Raw genomic sequence first — 18692 nt, 5'->3', positions numbered from 1 at the left:
GCTCGGGTAGCTGCATATATGATTGTCATCTTGATGAAATCCCCCCGGATGTAATGAGCTGATTTTCTGCTGTTAATATTGCATCTGCTGATGAAGGATTCGTTAGGATAATGGAACGAAGCTAAAATATAAATGACTCGCTGTCAAGAAGCAGCTTTTGCTAGTGTTCTCCTGACAGTTCCTTGGCCATGGCTTGGGAGTTTTGTGTGCTCTGCACATGTTTGCAAGGTGTGTGTGATTATTGGGTCCTGCATGTACAGGGGCACGCGGGTGTCAGGGTATGTTCCCCACGAGCCCACTGCCTGGGTGCCTGGAACCCTCTGGCACACCATGGCCACTGGCAGGGCTCTCTGTGCCAGAGGGGTCCAAGTGGTGCTGCCTCAGAGAGCAGCAGCCAGGGAAAGTTGCTCCTTTGCTGAGCTGAGGCTGCCAGAAGAGGGGAGGGAATGTGTGCTGCTGGAAAAGCATCTGTGCCTTCACTCCAGGTCATTTTCAGATCTGGCATATTCCTTTTCTCTTCCAGTTTAATTGCAAAAGTTGCTCTGTTTTCTTTCTGAACAAGAGAAATCAGTTTAAGCACATTATAAAGTAAAACAGATATTTGCTCACAAAGCTTTTGTGAATGCAGAGCATTATTTTCATTGGAAATGCAAAAAAGATCTTGATAGAAGGGCCTGTCATACTGCTGAACAGTAATCCAACATCTGGGCAGAAAATCTCAAAGTTCCACTGTTGGTTTGGAGAGATGGGGTTGGTTTTCCTTGCAAAAAGTAGAAAAGAACCAGGTCTGTCAATAAAGGGGTTTTAATGTAGTTTTGCCCACGTGACCCCAGCACTAGTTTCTCACCCTGTCTCAGGGCTGTGCACACATCTGAGCTGGTGTCAAATCATTGTTATCAGATTTGGAGGACGCAAACTTCTACAAAATACCTTTAAAGAATACCTTTTCAAGTATCTTTGGTATCTTTGACTTTCTGTACATTTTGTAAAAACATTAACCAAACTATAAAATTGCCAACCTTTCTTTTACCCAGTGCCTGAGGGCATTTGATGTTTTCCCCTCAAATTCATAGACACAGGTCCAGTTCCTGCACCCATGAGAATCTCAGCTTTCATTGTTTGTTTGGGGGGGATCTTTTTTAGTTTTTAATCACATTTCTCTCTCTTCTGATTACGAAGGGAAAAAAAAAAGAGAGAATGCAAACATAAACCTTAATGGCTCAAAAATGAAATTAAAATACCTTGTTCTCCATTATTATTTTTCAAATCCCATTTTTGAGCCAGTAATGTCAGGGATCAGAGCAGTGATTTTAGGGCTTTTTCCACAGCAGTTTTTCTGGAAGGGTGAGGTGGTGGTGGCCAGCCCCTCCTAACCTGCACATCTTTGGTGAATATTTGAACAAAGCCTGTCCTGGCACTACTTTTGGGTAGTTCCTCTCACTGTTCAGACTCCTCTAGTGAGGAACATCGGTGGTTTAATTGAATCGCTCTTTACAAAAGACCATGAATATCAATGATGGAGGAGGGTGGAGACACATGAATGTGATGCTGGAAATTTTGCATTGAAGTGTGTTTGATGGAAAACAGCCTTCTGACCAAGTGAAATGCAGAGAGTGTAAACATACATGTAGTACTTTTTCAGCCTTTTTGTGGAAACATTTCTTTGCTTTTCTTCATGATAAAGACTACATGGAAGAAAATTTTCAACTAAAAACTTATTTTCCCCAAGATATTTGCCAGGAAAAAGAACAAGCTTTTCTGTCCAGAATTCTATCAGAATTTTACTTGGGCAAATCTAAGGAAATGAGTGACATGTAGTGGCCTCCCTGGAGGCCGAATGCAAGGGGCAAGTAAGCCCATGCATATCCCTGTCCCACTAAATTCCCAGAGACAACTCTGCCAGGACTCTGATGTGCCAGAAAAGGCAGAACAAGGACATTTTCTAGGGGATGAGGGTTACTTCCAATGGAAAAGTGGTACAGAAAAAGTGGAAAACCTTTTGTGCTACTGCAGTTTATATTGCACAAACTTTTAAAGTCCCAAACTCACAGGGGAAGAAACTGGTGAACAATTTGCAGTTTCTTTGCTACCTCTTGGCAAGAGTAACACAGCCAGTCCCAGGAAATTGCAAGTTGTGAGCTGGGCTCCAAAAATGTGAGATCATCCTGGAGGTTAGGAGATGGAGTAGGGAAATGCCGAAGGGTATGACATTTTTGGACTTGCATTCTGAGTCCTTCAGCCTTTCTGGGCCTTCTGCAGAATTAGCCTCGGCAAGGGGGAGGAGGTGGGCAGGGAGGTCTGACCAGAATCCGCCCCTCTTGGCATCTCTGAGGCTTTTTATACCAGTTGCTTAAGGGCAAAGAGCCAGATCCTGAGCCAGCATTGGTGTCAGCAGGGCCTCTGTGATTCACACACACTCGGGCTCTCCTCCCAGTGTCAGGGAAACTCTTTTGAGGAATTTGGTTGCAAATTCAAGCATGGCTTGGCTGGGACAGAGTGTCTGTGTTATGGGAGGGACCTCTTGGCTCTGGGGCTTGTTGTCGTTTGGCAGGCTCAACCTATAGCAAGCAGCCTGGGGGGATAGCACAGACTTCTCAAATTCTCCACTTGGGCTTTTCCTCCATTTCCACTCTTCTCCAGGTACCCCCAGAGCCTAGTAAGTCCTGGACTGAGGGAATCAGGTACTCTTCCCACATACCAGGTCTCTTGGCCATCCCTTGGATCATTTCTGTGTGCATGTTTCTGTGTGTCACACTTATTTTTTTTTCTAGGGTCCCCTGCTTCATCATTATCTTAATCAGTGTTGTGTTAAGTTTCATGCTTCCTTTGACCTTTATTTTTGGCCTGGTTATGCTGTTTATATGCCTCTGACACTTGTCCCCTGGTGCTATTGCCAGGGAAACTCAGCACTGAGGCCTTTCCCTTTTCCCCCACCCCCTTGTCCCTTTCTGTTTAATTTTTTTTTTATTTTTTTTTTTTTTTTTTTTTCTTTTAACATGGTTTTCCTAAAAAGTTTTTTAATCAATCAAATTTGAGGCAGAAAATAGGCTTGGTCACGCCTGGTCCTTGGGTCGTGTGACACTCACTCAGGGTCCTGACAGCTCCTCAAAGGGGGCACCCGGGATGAGGAGGGGGGGGCAGCAGCGCGTTTCCCCAGGAAAGAGCCCGTTTCCATGGCACTGCTCCCATCTCTCCGCCATCCGCCAGCCCGACGTGGGCCTGAGGCTCTTCAAAAGGGGCGTTGGGAAGCGGGCGTGTGTGCGGGGCCGGGAACAAACGGAGGCGCGGGGGCGGCGGGGGCTGCGCCGACAGCTGCCGGCTTCTGCTCCGGAGCTCGTGGGGAGCCAGCGGGAGCCACGGCCACGGAGCCAGGGCCCCAGCCGAATCTGCATAATCAGGGGCTTTTCATAAATGCCCCATTTTTCATCGCCATCGAAGACATTTGCTCAGGGAGAGCCGGTAACCCTGGCATGGAGGGACCGCGCCTAGCGCTTTCCCAGTCCCGGCGCGCACCCCTGGCTGTGCCTCCTCACCTGCTCTGCTCTCCTACACCCTCCTCCTCCTCTGCCCTGTCTCTGCAGGCAGGCAGGTGCCCGACCCCCTGTCAGATGCAGCTCACGCTGCTCTGGCCGTGGCAGGGCCCTGCTGGGGCCGGCATAGAGGGGGAGTGGAGCCAGCCTCGTGGCTGTGTCACTGCCAGCGCCCACCTTGGCCCAGCCTGTGCCACAGCGTCCTGGGCACTGTCGCCTTTTCCTTGGGTCCTTCCTGATTCCCTCACCTTTGCCTCTCCCCACCCTGCCCTAGGAAACCACTTGCCCTTCTGCTGATCTCATCCAAGGCTGTGCACCAGGATTTTAAAACCCTTTTCTTTGCCCCCAGCCCCTTTCTCAAGCTTTCTTCTCTCATTCTTCTCACTCCTGTCCTTCTTTTCCCCACGCCCTTCCCAGTTCTTCATTTGTGCAGGGTCTTTTGCTTTCTCTCTTTTTTATAATTAATGATTAGCTTTAATTGGTTTGCTTAGGCAGTCTGACAGCAAATTAGCAGGAGCCAGCCCAGGGCTGCCGAATGCCAAGTTTGGGGACTGCTATGCTTTACAGATGCTGTGGCAGGAGATGAACTCCTTGGGATCCCCCCTTGGCGCTCCCCTCCTGCTCTGCTGGGCTGTGCTGTAGCTGTGCTGTGAGCTGGGGGTCCAGGGCCTTCCCTGGTCCTTGGTGCCATCTGTGCTGGGAAGCTGGGACTGGCAATGGATGCTGTCCCTGGTCCTCTGTCCTTTGCCTGGCTCCAGCACTCTCAAAGTGTCCAGCGGGCACTGAGCTCCAGGGTTACCTCTCTAATGGTCTGTGTCCCTTTCCTACTGCTCAGTGCTGGTTTTCTTCCTCCTTTTTGCATGATCACCTTTATGGAGCTCTGCTCAGCAGGTTTGAGCAGAGGGCACAGGGTAAGAGGCAGGGCAGGATCTCCCAGGGAGCACTGTACCAAGGGGTCTCTCCAGCCCAGCAAAGCAGGTGGCTCCAGCCAGTGCTAAAGGCAGGTAATGGGGACAGGGTACAGAGAGATGGGGCCTTTGCTCTTTTCCTGCTTTGCAGTGATTTCCCTTTGCTTTGCTTTTCTTTTCTTTGCCTTTTTTATAGCTCCCATTTTTCTTTTTTATGAGAGAGAAACTGCAGGGTTCTCCCAAGGCTGGGAAGAGTGCTTGGTCCCAGGCTGCTCCCAGCCAGATGGAGGGGAAAAGAAGGGGGGCAGTGGGCCCATAATCCTGGGAGGAGAGTTTTCCTAGTTAAAGAGGATTGGGGACAGAGTCTAAGACATTTCAGCATGCTGTTTTATGAAGAAGGGGCAGACCATGACCTATTTGGGATGCTTGTGAATTTTCAGCACAAAACTTTGCTGGGAGCATTGGCAGCTGTGTAGCCCTACAACTGGGGATGGAGTTGGTTTGTGCTGCGCTGCTGGTGTTGCCTTGTCATAGCAGCCAAAAAAAGGGAGAAATGGGAAATAACACAAGTTTCCCTCTCCTTCCCAGGCCTTTTCAGCTGAGCAGTCCAAGAGTGGCAGGAGACAATAGCTAGGTGAGGCTGCTCAACTGGATCTATAGAGCAGCCAGAATATTCCAACCCCTCTGCAAAACCAGGAAAGTTTGTTGGGCTGGTGACAGCAGGGTATGTTTCTTGTCCCCAGGAATCCTGGACTCTCTCAGTTGTCCTTGCTTCAGGTGTTAAATGGGTGATTTCCCTTACTGGACACCATTCCAACCCTCCAACTGAGTGTTAATATCTACAAATGCCTTTTTATGGGGTCCAGAGCACATATATAAGTGAAATCAGAGGGATGTGCTGTCTTCCTGGGATTTCTGTCATGGAGGAACAGCCTTTTTGTCAGTCACAGAGGTCCCTGCTGCATTCCAGATTCATGAAAGATGGAAGCCAGCGCAAACACGTCTGCTCTCAGATCTGCGTGTTGTTCAGCTGTGAGTGTACTGGCAAACACCATGCTGTGCTACCTTGCTGCAGCCTGGCCTCTTTCCCAAAGATTGGTACGATTAGAGCTCACTCAGGTGACAACACTGATAATGCATGTAGAGACTGGAGCCGGCAGGTCTCCTGTGGGGCTCAGAGGCTTCAGTTGCAGGGCTCCCTCCTCTGCCCCTGCCCTGCCCAGGACATATGGCTGTGCACTCCCCCACAGCTCTCATGTCCCTTCCTGATGACACTCTCAGAGTCCCTCACATTGCTTTGCCAGTGTTTTGGACCTTATCTGAGCTTTGGGTTTCTGCAGAGCAAGGCTAGGGGATGAGTTTTCCTATCCTGAGGGAGGAGGGAAAGGGATGAGGAGGAGTGTGGGAAAAATATTTGCTAGAAAAGTCATTGAGACCTTGCCGCCCATTTCACTTTTAGGTGGTCTTGGTTTATTCCCACAGCAGATGTCTCTGCAATAGCAAAAGATATATTTGATTTGTGGCAAAGCTTCCATGTTCTGTGCAATTGGATAGTCTCCTTTTCTTTTTCATACCCCACCCCCTCTCAGGTGGTGTTTTAAGACCCTTTTCACTTTCCTGTTTGCATCTCACTACCCTTCAGTGAACCACCTCCTCTGCTTGCTTTGCAGTCTATCAGATTTATTGCTGTTGCTATACTGATTGGGACCTTTTCAAAACTTGGTAGTGCCACTGGAGTGTCAGGCACTGCGCAAGGTTGAAGGGAGGCACAGCCTTCTCACCAGGAGGGCGGCCATCCCTCTCCCTACTGTCAGAGCTGTCTTTTCCCATCTGATTTTAGCAATGTGCATGCCAGGATTCACCCTCTCCCTTTGCAGCTTAGGGGCTCCATGATAATCGTGTAGTTCTTAACAATTGAAGAGCAGCTGAGGGTCACCAGCTGTTTCACTGTAGAGCTGCAGGGGGGAAACTGAGGCATGGATTTGAAGGTGTCTGAAGACGTCCTCAAACTCATGAAGTGACCCGCTGAGGGATTATCCCACCTGTGCTCCAAGGTTCTCATCACAACCCATCCCACAGGCTGCCAACACAACCCGTCATTGCAAAGGAAACAAGGGGAGCACATGATGCCTCCTGTCCTGCCCTGCTGTGCCTTTGGCTTGTCTTGCTGCCCTTCCTTTCCTCCTCTTCCTCTGGCACTCGCTGCTCCCAGCACATGCCCCAAGTCCTGCCTGGACAGCCTGAGCTGGCTCCTTTAAGGCAGGCACGCCAGGGGATTGCACGCGGTGCCAGCCTTCACTGTGAGTGCCTCTCGCGCTTCCCCCTTGGAAAGTTTCCTGCCCAATTGTTATGTGCGATCCGATCTGAAAGTTGCTCTCTAAGCTTCTTGTCACATTTTGACTTAATGAAGTGCAACTGGAGTGGGAATTGGGGTTCATCACGCCAGTCTCACTGCGCTCCCTTGTTGTCAGAAAACAGGGGCGGTTGGGGACCGTAATGCAACGCTGCAAGTCGTTATCATTCCGGTCAGTCTGTTTAACACAAAATTAAACAAAGAACTAATTAGTGCCTCATGAATTAATAAATGCGCAGTTGCCGGGTAGGAAGGGGAGGAAGGAAAAAAGGTTGTTGAAGGAAAGATACTGAAAAAGTCGAATTAGGATGTTGTGTCAAGGGGAAAAAAAAAAACTGAGTCCACTTTGGCGAAGGGTTTGGATCCATTGGTTTCCTTGGAATAAGCTCCCCTCCTCCTCCTCCCTCTCCTCCTCCTCCTGCGTCCTGCATGTCTGCACTGGAGAGTGATGAACGACAGGCACAGCGAAGAAGCAGCCTTTCAGTGTTTCTTCAGGGAGGCTTACAAGAAAGATAGGGACAAACTTTTTAGCATGGCCTATAGTGACTGGACAAGGGGTGATGGTTTTAAACTAAAAGAGGCACAATTTAGCCTAGATATAAGGAAGAAAATTGTTATGGGGAGGGTAGTGAGACCCTGGCACAGGTAGCTTAGTGAATCTGTGTCTGCGCCATCCCTGGAAGTGTTCAAGGCCAGGGTGGATGGAGCTTCGAGCAAACCAGTCTAGTGTAAAGTGTCCTTGCCTATGGCAGGGGAGTTGGACTATATGACCTTAAAAGGTCCCTTCCAACCCAAACTGCCCTAGAAACTGCATCTGGGGTCCAGTATCCAAATACTTCCCAAAGCAGATGGGGGAACTAAGAGGTGTGGGCTAGAAGCCCATCATTTGATAGGAGGGAGACTTCAAAGATGTTCATGGTGAGCAAGTCTCCTCTCTTTGTCTGAAGGCTTTTTCCTGCGGAAGCCACAACTGACACAGTGACAGTGTGTAATCTCAGATTAACTATGTCCCAGCAGCCCTCCCCCGGTCCTTGTCCTCTCTGGCCCCTTCCCACACGGCGGGTGCAGTGCTGGCTGGCCCGTGGCGGGGCTGGCCACGGGGGCCGTGCTGGATGCCCACTCGGCCGTTCCCACAGGTGCTGTGCCGTGCCACACTGCCAGGGAGCAGGCTCGGCTCTGGCACATTGTCAGGCAGGGAGGCAGAGCTGGGGGAGGGAAGAGTCCATCCTTAAGAGGACATGTCAAGTACAATTAGCGTTATCTGTCTAAATATGTACTGGGAACACAGAATACAAGAGGAGGCCTGGCTGGCTTTAATGGAGACATATGCAAGGTCATATTGCCTCATACAATCCCCCAATCTGATTTGGGGATTACACATTCTAAGTAAATTGGCGTTATTCCTCTTGCATCATTGATAAGCTGCAGCCAAAAGAAGAGGAGTAAAAAAAAAAAAAAAAAACAATTAAAAACCCAATCCCAAGAATTGATCGTGCACAGGGGTTAGGGAGTGAAGGCAGGAAGGCAGAGAGCTTGGGAAGGAGGGAGAGAACAAAAGAGAGGGAAGGAAAAAGCAGTGTGACAGTGGCAGAGAAAGCAGTGGAAAGAGCAAGGAAAAAGGGGAGAACAAAGGGAAGGAAAAGGTGAAAGAAGGGATGCCAGAAGGAATGAGGGTGCCAGAGTGGGAGAAGCACCTCAAATCAGGGAGCTGTTACTCCAGCTATGCCCTCAGCCTTTTTAGCATCAGGATTTGAGTGGGAATGAATGAGCCAGGCTGGTTATGCACCTTCCTCACCCGAGGGGCTCTGTCCTCCTGTCCATGCATCCATCTGGGATATCTCACCAGCTCCTTCCTGCTCTGGGTCCCAGCCAACATGTGGCATCTATCTTTGGCAGTGGCAGAGTATAAGTGACAGGAGGAGGTCATCCACATGCACAGAGTGCCAGGGCCCTGGAACGCAGGGGTGAGCCATGGCAGCAGCATGGAGTCCCCTGAATCCCTCTCACTTTTGTCCTACAAGGGGCTCGAGAGGGTCTCAGAAGGGCTGATTTGCTGCTGCACCCAGAGAAGGGAACGTGCGGACAGCTGGGGGTCCTGGACTCAACCACGGGCCCACTGGGCAGGACCTCGGGGCAGTTTGTCATTCTGCTGCCACCCTGCGCAGCTGTGAGAGCTGTTTTGGCACGGCTGCAAAACAGAGGCTACAGGAATGGGCCAGGCACCCTTGCCACTGTGCATGAAGCCACCCTGTGCTCCTGGCCATCTCCCAGCTCTGGGAGAGGGAAGACCCCGTCTGGCTGCAGAGCAGTCTTCCCTCAGCCGTGAGCTCTCCTCCCACCCTGCCTGTGCAGAATAACCCCCTCCAGAAGTCTCATGGCACGGCTTTTATGCTCTGTCACATTTTTGGAACATATGGTTTTAAATAATTCAATTTACTTTTCGTGTATTTTGCTGTGACTTTTTTTCCCCTGTCCCTTTTCTCCTTCATCCTCACTCTCTGCATTCTCCTGGGTGGAAAATGCACAGATGAGCGGATAAGGGGGTTCAGTGACACGGGACCCAGTCTTGCACCCCGTCGTCTTGTGCCCCACAAGGTGTGCAAGGGGGGCCTCACCCTTAGCACGCAGGGGGACCTCTGGGAAAGCGGGGTCAGCAGAGGAATTGTGAAGATAGGGAAGGGGAAATCTGACATGGAGCCCATAGATGTGTGGGCAAAGTACGGAGCAGACCCGCACAAGGTGTGTCTCTGGTACCTGGGGAGCAGGATTCAGGCCAGTAATGTGAAATTATGTGAAATTATTCCCAACCCTCATTAGGAACCTCTTTCACGGAGAAGTGCCGTGGGGTGCATGGCAGTGTGGGGTACAGCCAGGAGCAGGAAAGCATTTTGTTCCTTGTGGAGTCTGAATGTCCCATGCTGGACCATGTTCTTACGCAGCTTTTGTGAGTCTTGTCTTTTACTCAGGTGTGCCCTTTTGTTAACTGGATTCTTTCTTTTCTCACTCCAGAATGAAGTGAATTTAGAGCTAAAAACGAGGCAAGAAACGAGGCCTTGAAATCTCCGAAAGGTAGGAGAGACTTCAGACTGCAATGGGTATGTCACTATGCCCTCCTGGGTTCTCTTTTCCTCTCTCACACTTAGAGCCTGCTCACTGTGGCCGTGTCTGCACTAGACCTTCTGGGCTTGGACTGTTGTTACTCATGAAGAGAGATGGAAACAGAAGAAGGTCAAGTGCAGACATGGCACGTGTATGTTCTAATCCTGTCTTTGTCTTTCTACAGCAGTTGTTGTGGGAACCTGGTTTTGTCACTGAGGGTTTTCCTTAATATCTTTTCTACTGCCTCTATCTTAACAGCTAAAAAAGTGTAAGGATTTTGGTGAAAGGGAGCTGTTTTATCTTCATGCGTGTGTGATGGAGGAGACGGATGTAAGGTCCTTTCACTGAACAGGATGCAGTCTCCATCTACTGTGAAGTTTTGCTGAGCTCAGTTCACATAATTCAGATGGTGATGTGCATGTTCTCCTCCTCTTCTGGCCCATTTTTATCTGTTCAGACTGCAGAACCATGGTGGTAGTGTGGAAGCATTTCCATGTGTCCAGCAGAATCAGGGCTTTCCTGGGTTTTCCCTTTACCTAGACCCTCATGGTATGTCTTAGGAAAAAAAAAAAAGAACAAAAACCCAGCTTCACAGTCTCCTGGAGCTTGGAAGGTGACTTGTTCTGTGCCTGGTAAGAGTTAGAGGTCTAGAGCCCAGGGAAATGGAAGATAATATTGTCTCTTAAATGCCTTCTCTCTGTGTGCTGGGTAAAACACTCCCTATGCCACCTCAGATAATGGTTACTGAGAAGTCCCTGCCATGCTGAGGCAGTTCCTGCTGTCCCTGGCTCCTCTTCCTTCCCCTCCATCACCAGACACCAGACAGGTCTGAGGGCAGGAGGGGCCGTGGGGAGGGTGGGAAGTGCTCTGCCCTGTGAGACAGTACTCAGAGGTGCCAGGAGCACTCACTGCGCTGTGTGCGCTTAGAGCATCCCTGCAGCAGTGGGGACCCCCAACGCCCAGTTTTAGGGAGCACATGGACTGAGTCCGAGCAGTATCTGAGGGGCCCAGGCTGGCTGCGGTGGGAGGGGGCCCCAAGTTGGGCCAGGCAGTGTCAGAGGTGACCGGTGGAAGGCCAGTGTTATGTAAATAGTGCTGCTGTAACATGGCAGGCCTGAATGGCCTTATGCATCCATCCATCATTGCTGGGGAACAGAAGCCTCCCTCGGAGCACGGGGGGCCAGCAGTGTGGGGCATGCAGACACAGGCAGCATGTGCCCTACTCATAAACTGTTTGTTTTCTTTTTGTCTCTCTCGTTTCGGGGCACCCCACCGAGAGCAACTCTCTGTTCTGTCCTTGCAAACTCTCCCCCAGCCTTCCCCCCACCACTTCAGGCCTTCCTTTTCCTCCCTTCTTTCCCCGGCCCTTAAAAAAATGGAGGGGAAAAAAGGGGGGAAAAAAAAGTCCCCAGTTCACATTGCGGCTTCTTTCTCTGACTTCAAAGGCTCCTCATCATTGTTTGGGATCGGCAGGCAGTGGCCCTGAAAACGTGATCACAGCCAGGCACAGTGTAGGTCACCACTGAGCGCCATGCTCCAAGTGCTGAAAGGAACAGGCAGATTCTTCCCTTTTCATGCTTCACAACCCTGGTTACAGCACTCTGCCTCGCCCGTGTGCTCCTGCTGCATGGCTATTCTTGCTCTTTTCTCCTCCTTTTCCTCCCGCCCTCCCTCTCTCTGTTTCTCTCAGGTCCTTGGTTTCTCCATTCGTTTGCTTTCATCCTGCCCCTCTCTGTGCCCACCATCACACACTTCTCACACTTTCTTCTCTTCTTTCCATTACTTTTCTTTCTCACTTTCTCCTGCCTGGCACTGCTGCCACTTCTTTCTGTTATATGAATCACTCTTTTATTTTTCCCTTTTCCCTCTTCTAAAGGTCAGGTTGGAGGTTGATTTCCTCATGCTCCCTGTTCCTGTTTAGTAGCAGCCTTCCTCTGACATTTTGCCCTCATTTCTGTCTTTGCCTGTGATATCTCATTCGCTTTGCCCAAAACTACAGCAGTTCTGAAATTTCTGGATTAGTCCTAGAGAGCTGGCAGCCCTCCCTTCAAAGGTGTGAGCCCACTGCTTTCATGTGCAGGGGGTTTATCCCCCAAAATTTAGCCTGGCCTCACATGGGGAGGTAGCACACAGTGCCTACCATCAATGTCAGCTTCCAAACTCGCTCTTTGGCTTGGCTGCTTAACCTGAAGGAGTGAGCACATGCAGTGTTGCAGATGGATTTGAAAAGGCAGGCACTGACTTCATATATATATCACAGGGCAACATTTAAATCTTGTAGGTCTAACATGGAACATGACCCTGATGGTAGTGCTGAGGGCAGAGTTAGGCAGGGATAAGGCAGAGAAAAACAGGCCCAAGAGTTTAATGGGTGTCCCAGAACACTTCCTCAGTGGATTTCAATGAGGGAACAACACTTGGTTGTGCTAAAGCTTGGGCATGTTTGGCAGCACAGTGAGCCACAGCCAGATGGAAACTCCCTGCCTGCAGAACATCCCCCAGCAATATCTGAAGCTTCATTTTGCTGCAGGGGAAGAGCCCAGGACTCTGCGCCCCTCCGGCACCCATCCAAGGAACAGCCGCCCTCTCTCCACCCCTAGAAGCAGAGATCATGGTGCTTGTGCCTCTGCTGATTTGTGAGGTTGTTTTAATGCCGAGGAGCCCACCAGGACTTGTCTCTTGCTAAATAGGCATATTAAGGGACATTGCAGCAGGGGTTATAGAGTAATAATTTGTTCTAATGAGCTGGTGTCACGTTCTCCCTGGCTGAGCTGTGCCCGAGCAGGAGCCGTGGTAGGAAGGGGCTGTGCTCGCTGACCTGTCAGCCCAGGTTAATGGAGTACCACTCTGCTTGGGGGGTCAGAGAGCAGGAGTGCAGCCAGTCAACAGCAGCTTGGGGGGCCGCAGGGGAAGGATGGGGCTCTTCCTGAGCTGGATGCCCTGGGGAAGGCCTGTACCATGCTGGACGGAGCAGCAGGATGTACGCTATGGCACTGGGATCTCCGTGCTGTGCTGGTGGCTTGAGTGCCACAACACCCTCGTCAAACTGTCTGCAGGCAGGGGTGAAACTGCTACAGCTGGGCACTGGCTGGGGCTTGTCCTCTGGCCTTGCAGGAGAGCCCAGGTGGCCACACTGGGAAGGAGGCTGGAAAAGTAAGAGATCCATCTAAGTTACAGATGCTTACAGACATGAGGGGATAGGTGCAGGGAAGTGGCCAGTGATGATGACCAGTTTCTAACTAGGAAGTCTACAGAGAGATGGTGCTCATCCTTACCTTTGTGTGCAGAGTGTATGAACAGCCAGATGTTCTCTTTGTCCTTCCTATTCCCTCTTTCTCCTCCCTTGATGCTCCCCCATGGCTTGCTGAGATCCTTTGCCTTGAAAACCTAATCAGTTTCTTTCATGCCTTCTGGGTACCTGGGCAGGAAAGATGCAGGAACTTTTGCCAGACCCCCAGCAATCACCCTTAGGGAGCAGGTTGATGTCAGGACAACCTGAGCAGCTGCAGTTTGAGCAGGGCCCCACATTCTTCAGGAGATGGCAGGAAAAGCCACAAACAGGGAGTCCTGGCCCAGCTGCTGCCTTGGGGACCCATGGCCTGCCCTGCTTCTGTGAATGACACCACCCCATCCATGCTGGTGCCCTTGGCACACCCGCACCCTGAGGTCTACAGCACAAGTCCTGTATACCATCTTCCTCCTTCTCCTCCTCCCACTCTTTGCTCCCCCCCTGCTTCTCTTTGCTTTTCCCTGTCTCCATCTCTCTCTCCCTTTCATCTACTCAGAAGGCTTTACTCTACTTCCTTGTCACCCTAATTGATTGCATTAACCTTTCAGCGTATTGGATTTCCCCAGCACCGTGCAGAGAGCACTGTGCAATATGCTTATAATCCAGGCTGTAATGGACAGGGAGCAGTCAACGAGCCCCTGCTCCAACAGGTTCTGCTGACAACTTCTCTGGGAGGGGGAGAGGAGTGGACCGGGGGGACCTGGGGCATGACTGTCCTGCAGCCTGTGCAGACCTGGCCTCAGTGCTCCCCCCTGAGCAGGCTTGTGTTAGCTTGTGAGAGTGGAGTCCTTGAAAAAGGATCTGGCTTGAGAAGCAGGGAGGATATGTTATATTTGACCTATTACTGTAATTTTTCCTAGTGTTTGAGCACCATTCTTCTGTATCTGCTTGGTCTACAGCTTTCTTCCATCTGTTCAATACTAAATTAATGTACGCTTTACATTTAGGCACTTGTTGCTAGTGGCAGGATGAGAAGACAGTATCATGGAATCCTCCTGTTTTCACATCATGCTTGCCTCTGCCTTTTCCTTTAGGATGAGGATACAGGGGAGATGGACACTTTTCCTCAGATTTTAAAGAAAAGCATAGGAATATTGTGTTGATGAGAAAGACAGCACCAAGGTGCAGAGAGATCAGGAGACAGAAACCCTGAATTGTAGCTCAGGCTTGGTCTTGGATAAATCCTTTCACTCTCTGGTACCTCATTTTCAGCCAGGATGTTGGAGGTGTTGTTTGGGTGGGTTGAGGAAGGAGGAGGGCAGGAGGGTTGGGGAAGATGGAGGGCAGTTACTGCTGCTCACTGGGCAAGGGATGAGAAAGTGGCTACAGACAGGCAGTGAAGCTGGACAGCCAAGTGTGACTGCTCACACCGCCTATGAGGCAGGAAATAAACCCACAAGATAAGTAGCAGGAGCGTGTGAGCCTGTTAAAGGCCTGGCAGACTGCTGGTGGTCAGGGCAGAGCCAAGAGATGTTTTGGCATCCTTTATTTTAAAGGATTGCAATGATGGATCTGCCATAGTCTCCTAGCCATGGTGCCCCCTTTAAAGTTTCCTCGCCATAGCTCAGTTCAGCACAATGCTTTGAGCATTAGGTTGAGTTTTGCTTAAGCCAAGATCATTTAGGCAAATATTTAGGAGTTCTGTTTGACAAGGACCACAGCATGAGACCTAGACTCTTATGAGGCCCTTTTGTAGTTCTCCTTTTCAGAAAGCATTTAGCACAAGATGGTTCTTCATTTATGGTTACAGCTCACAGTGTAAAGAACAACAATAGTGGAAGGATTGCTGATCACTTCATAGATCTTTAGTTCAAGTTACTTCATCTTGTTAGAAGCAGTTACTCCAAAGGTGCCCACTCTCCCAAGGGGATGTTGAGAGCTGGCCTTTAGAAACTTGGCAAGTTGTTGAGCACACCAGGAGAAGGGGACAGGGCCTGTACCGTGCAAGGTAAAGGTAAATCCCCAGTTTTTCCAGGGAAGAACATGAAATAACAGGAGTCAGAGGGAGGAAAAACTTTATTCCAGGCAGTTATTCCAAAAAGTGTGAGGCTCCTTATAAGCCAGAAGGTATTTAGGGTAGGGACTTTTTTTTACATTAAATAAAGAAGAACTAGGAGGAGGAAGCAAAGGATCAGAAATCTGAAACTAGCTAGAGAGAAAGCATGAGGGAGAGCAGCACCTCCTAAATGGAAGGGTAAACAGGCACTCCGAGGCATTAACTTAATTGATTGTTCTGCAACAGGCTGAACGCTGTGTTACTCTGTCACCGTGGCAACAACCCAAAAAAATTGTCAGCCTGTTTGGATGAAGTGAAGCGAAACATTCTCTAATTTGCGGTGATCCGGGTGTTTGTTTTCCTTCCGAAGAGGCGGGGGCTCTATTGATCTATTATTTGCACAGAGCTTTTTTTTTTCATGGTGAGATGGGGAAAGCAGGAGCCCTGGGGTGTGCTCCCGGGGCAGGTGAGGCAGCAGGAGTGTTTCTGCTGCCTTTCCACAGATCTGCCTTTGCAGGATAGCCATGCAAAGCCAGCAGAGGCTCCAGTGGTAGAAACCATCCTGTAGAAGCTGGAGGACAGGGAAAAGTGTTTGGGTGTGAAGAATTTGTGCCAAAAGCATTTGGCTTTGATAAATTTGTGCCAGGGCTACTGCTTTGGTCCATCCTGTTCTCATCCCTTTGGGCTCTTGCAGTTCACAGTATCATAGAACCCCGGAGTGATGGAGTATCCTGAGCTGGAAGGGATCCACATGGGATCATCAAATCCAGCTCTTGGCTTTGCCCTGGACAACTCCAAAAGTGACACCAATTCCGTCTTTATTGCAGTCTCTGGTGTTAGGTGGAGTCAGCAACAGATGCCTGAGGGACAAGAGCAGCTCTGAACCCCTATCAGCTCCGTTTCCAGATCCATGCTATTCCGTGTTATGTGTGCAGATCTGTGTCTATGCACAGCCTGTGCTTGTGGGAATGTATTGTTGTACACTTGGGGGAGTGACAGGAATCGTGTTTCCTACCCCGCGGCTGTGGGAACTAACAAAGTCCCCACCTTGAGCTCTTTGTCAGAATGAGATGAAATCCCTGGGCCAAAGAAGGAGGGATTTTGTCTCCTGGGATATGGGGTCAGTCTGCTCCAAGGGGCTGTGTGGGATGGGAGATGGGTGGTGGGATGGACTTGCTGCAGGCACAGCTTGGGGCAGAGCCAGGGGAGCCACACAGATGGGAAGAGGTACCACAAGGTGTGGAGCAACTTGTGCCCCTTTTCAGCAGTGTCTGGCCCTGCACAGCCCTGGGGGCCAAGAAGAGCTCTTGGTCCTGCCACTCGCTGTCAGCACTTGCTTCAGCTGGGAATTGTTCAGTCAGAATGGCAGGGTGCAGGGGACCAGGGAGCAAGCCCACATGGCCATGGGTGAGCAGCAAGGCCTTGTGCCAAAGGCATGATGCCAAGAGACAGGAGCTGTGGCAGGGGAAAGGTGCCTTACAGGTCTGCAGTAGGGGGAATAGGCAACAGTGGCTCAGAGCCAGTGGGAGGGTGAGTGGCAGAGGTGGTTCTGGGCCAGCAAAGGAGAGAAGAGTTTCCTTGTGACAGAGGAGGAGGGACAGACTTCACCTTCCTTGTGCTTGGCCCTGCAGAGAAGTTTCATCCTCCTGTTTGGGGGTTTCTGCACTCTCACGGCCTTTGGGCACCCTGGGGGCAGTCCCATGTTTCCCACACAGGCTGATCATCCTCATTATTCCTCAGCAGTGCCCCAGCCCATGCACAGCTAGTCCAGCTGCTGTATAAGGGCTGTCTAGTTGATCACTAAGATTTCAGGGAGAGCTGTGGGATATGTTGGTGTCAACTGCTGGAGAGTGTTGCTTTGTGGGCTATGCAGGAGGAAAACCCCACCATATATTCCTGTGCTGTTCCTGACTCCATCCTGCATCCTTTCTCCGCTTTCCTAGGGGGTTTTCCTCCTCTGTTTGTACTGGTTTTGCTTCATCACCCTTTTCCCCTTCTGTCTCTCTCTTCCCTTCTCTATTTCATTCTTTCCATCCAGTTTTTAACTCTTCTGCTCTGTTCCTCTTTTTCACACTGTAGATATGTGCTGGGGATAAGTGACTGTGGCTGGTGGGTGAGCACTGATGCCCTGCTAGGGCATCTGCCCCCGTGCTCCTGGTGTGTGTGCGTGGGTGGGGGCACCACGGGAGAGACGAGTGCTGCATGTCTCTTTGGAGAGAGCTGAGCTGCCAGTGAAAGTTTGGTGGTTATCAGTGTCAGGAGAAGCTAAATAACCCTGTAACTGGTATGAAGGTGAATTCACGGTCTAGTGAGCACTGAAAATATGAAAGGGCTCTGAGACAGGCAGAGTGTGGAGAGGGGAATACAGCTCGCCCATGGCTCAGGGAGTGGTGTGTGGCTGGAGCAGTGCAAGGACATGTGCTGATGCCATCCAGATCATCGGCCACGGCAAACCACCTTTTGTGGGCTGGACAGAACAGGGAGGGTGCTCAGTACAACAAGTTTGGAGACAAATGAGACATGCACACGTTAACATGGCAACAACACCCTCACAGAATGTCTGTGGGCAGCCACATCTGACTGCACAGCCCTGTGCACATGTAGCCAAGTGCCCATGGAGTGCCACAAGGCCACGCACATCCATGTGCACAGATGAGCAGACAGCCATACCCACGCAGGCAGGTACACATCTCTGTGTGTCGTCCTGTGTGGAGATGCTTCCACAGCTCCATAAACATGGGGTCACAGGCGCACCCAAGCTGCCAGTACAGTGCTCTGCCACCTGTGTCAGCTCGCAATCATGCCAAATTCCTTTCTGGTGTAACTACACTCCAGTCAGGCAGCACAGATGGATTTATCCCAGCATATCTTGGATGTCTGTGTGGTTACCTGCTCTGAGCAGGAGGAGACTTGTGGGAAATCTATTGTCCTTCCAGCTGGGAGAGGCTGATGCTTTGGAGAACCAGAAGATGTGCAGAGAGGAAACCCCCTTCAGCTTTTCACCTGGAGCTGGTAATCTCCTTGCACCAATCCGTGGAACAGGGGAATTGCATTTGAAGCTCAGCCAGTGCTGATTTAGTGTTAGACGTTTGCAAAAGAGACTTTGATTAATTCGTAGTAAAATCAAGTAGCACTTGGGTGCCAGCAGCACATTCCAGGGTGAGACAGCGACCAAGGTGCACGCTGGGCAGGCTGCCAGGTGCCTGAGCACTCCCCACGGAGGTGGCAGCGCCATTCAACCCACAGCCTCTCCCTGCTTGGGCTTCTTAATTATTAATTTATTTTTCTCCCTTCCTTGGCAAAAAAATACTATTTGGTAACAACCTCAAATTGCAAAATGCTGATGATTTGGAGAATGTGTCACAGAAGCTCCAGGGTGATAAAGGGGAGACGAATCCCAGCCAACAATCCGGCTCAGCCAGTTTGCCTATTTATTAAAGAAAAAGCCCAGATCATTAACTTTTTTGTTGTTGTTCTGTTTGCGGGCAACTCCCTGCTGGCAACTTTCGGGTGCCCA

General features: G+C 50.4%; 1 protein-coding gene across 9 annotated transcripts in view; it reads left to right on the top strand.

The window, feature by feature from the left end:
• CASZ1 (castor zinc finger 1) overlaps nucleotides 1-18692 on the top strand; it is a 195389-nt gene that overhangs the window by 82681 nt on the left and 94016 nt on the right. For 5 of the 9 annotated variants that reach the window (XM_050982594.1, XM_018920310.3, XM_018920313.3 and 2 more), the window contains one exon: nucleotides 9801-9886. In XM_050982594.1, the coding sequence (XP_050838551.1) occupies nucleotides 9883-9886 (4 nt within the window). In that variant the 5' untranslated portion in view covers nucleotides 9801-9882. The remainder of the gene's footprint in view (nucleotides 1-9800; nucleotides 9887-18692) is intronic. The other 4 variants (XM_018920312.3, XM_018920308.3, XM_050982592.1 and 1 more) reach the window with 1 other exon arrangement.

Source organism: Serinus canaria, chromosome 21 (assembly GCF_022539315.1).
Source record: "Serinus canaria isolate serCan28SL12 chromosome 21, serCan2020, whole genome shotgun sequence".
NCBI lineage: Eukaryota > Metazoa > Chordata > Aves > Passeriformes > Fringillidae > Serinus > Serinus canaria.
Note: the sequence above shows the minus strand (reverse complement) of the source record. Positions and strands in the feature narration are given on the sequence as shown.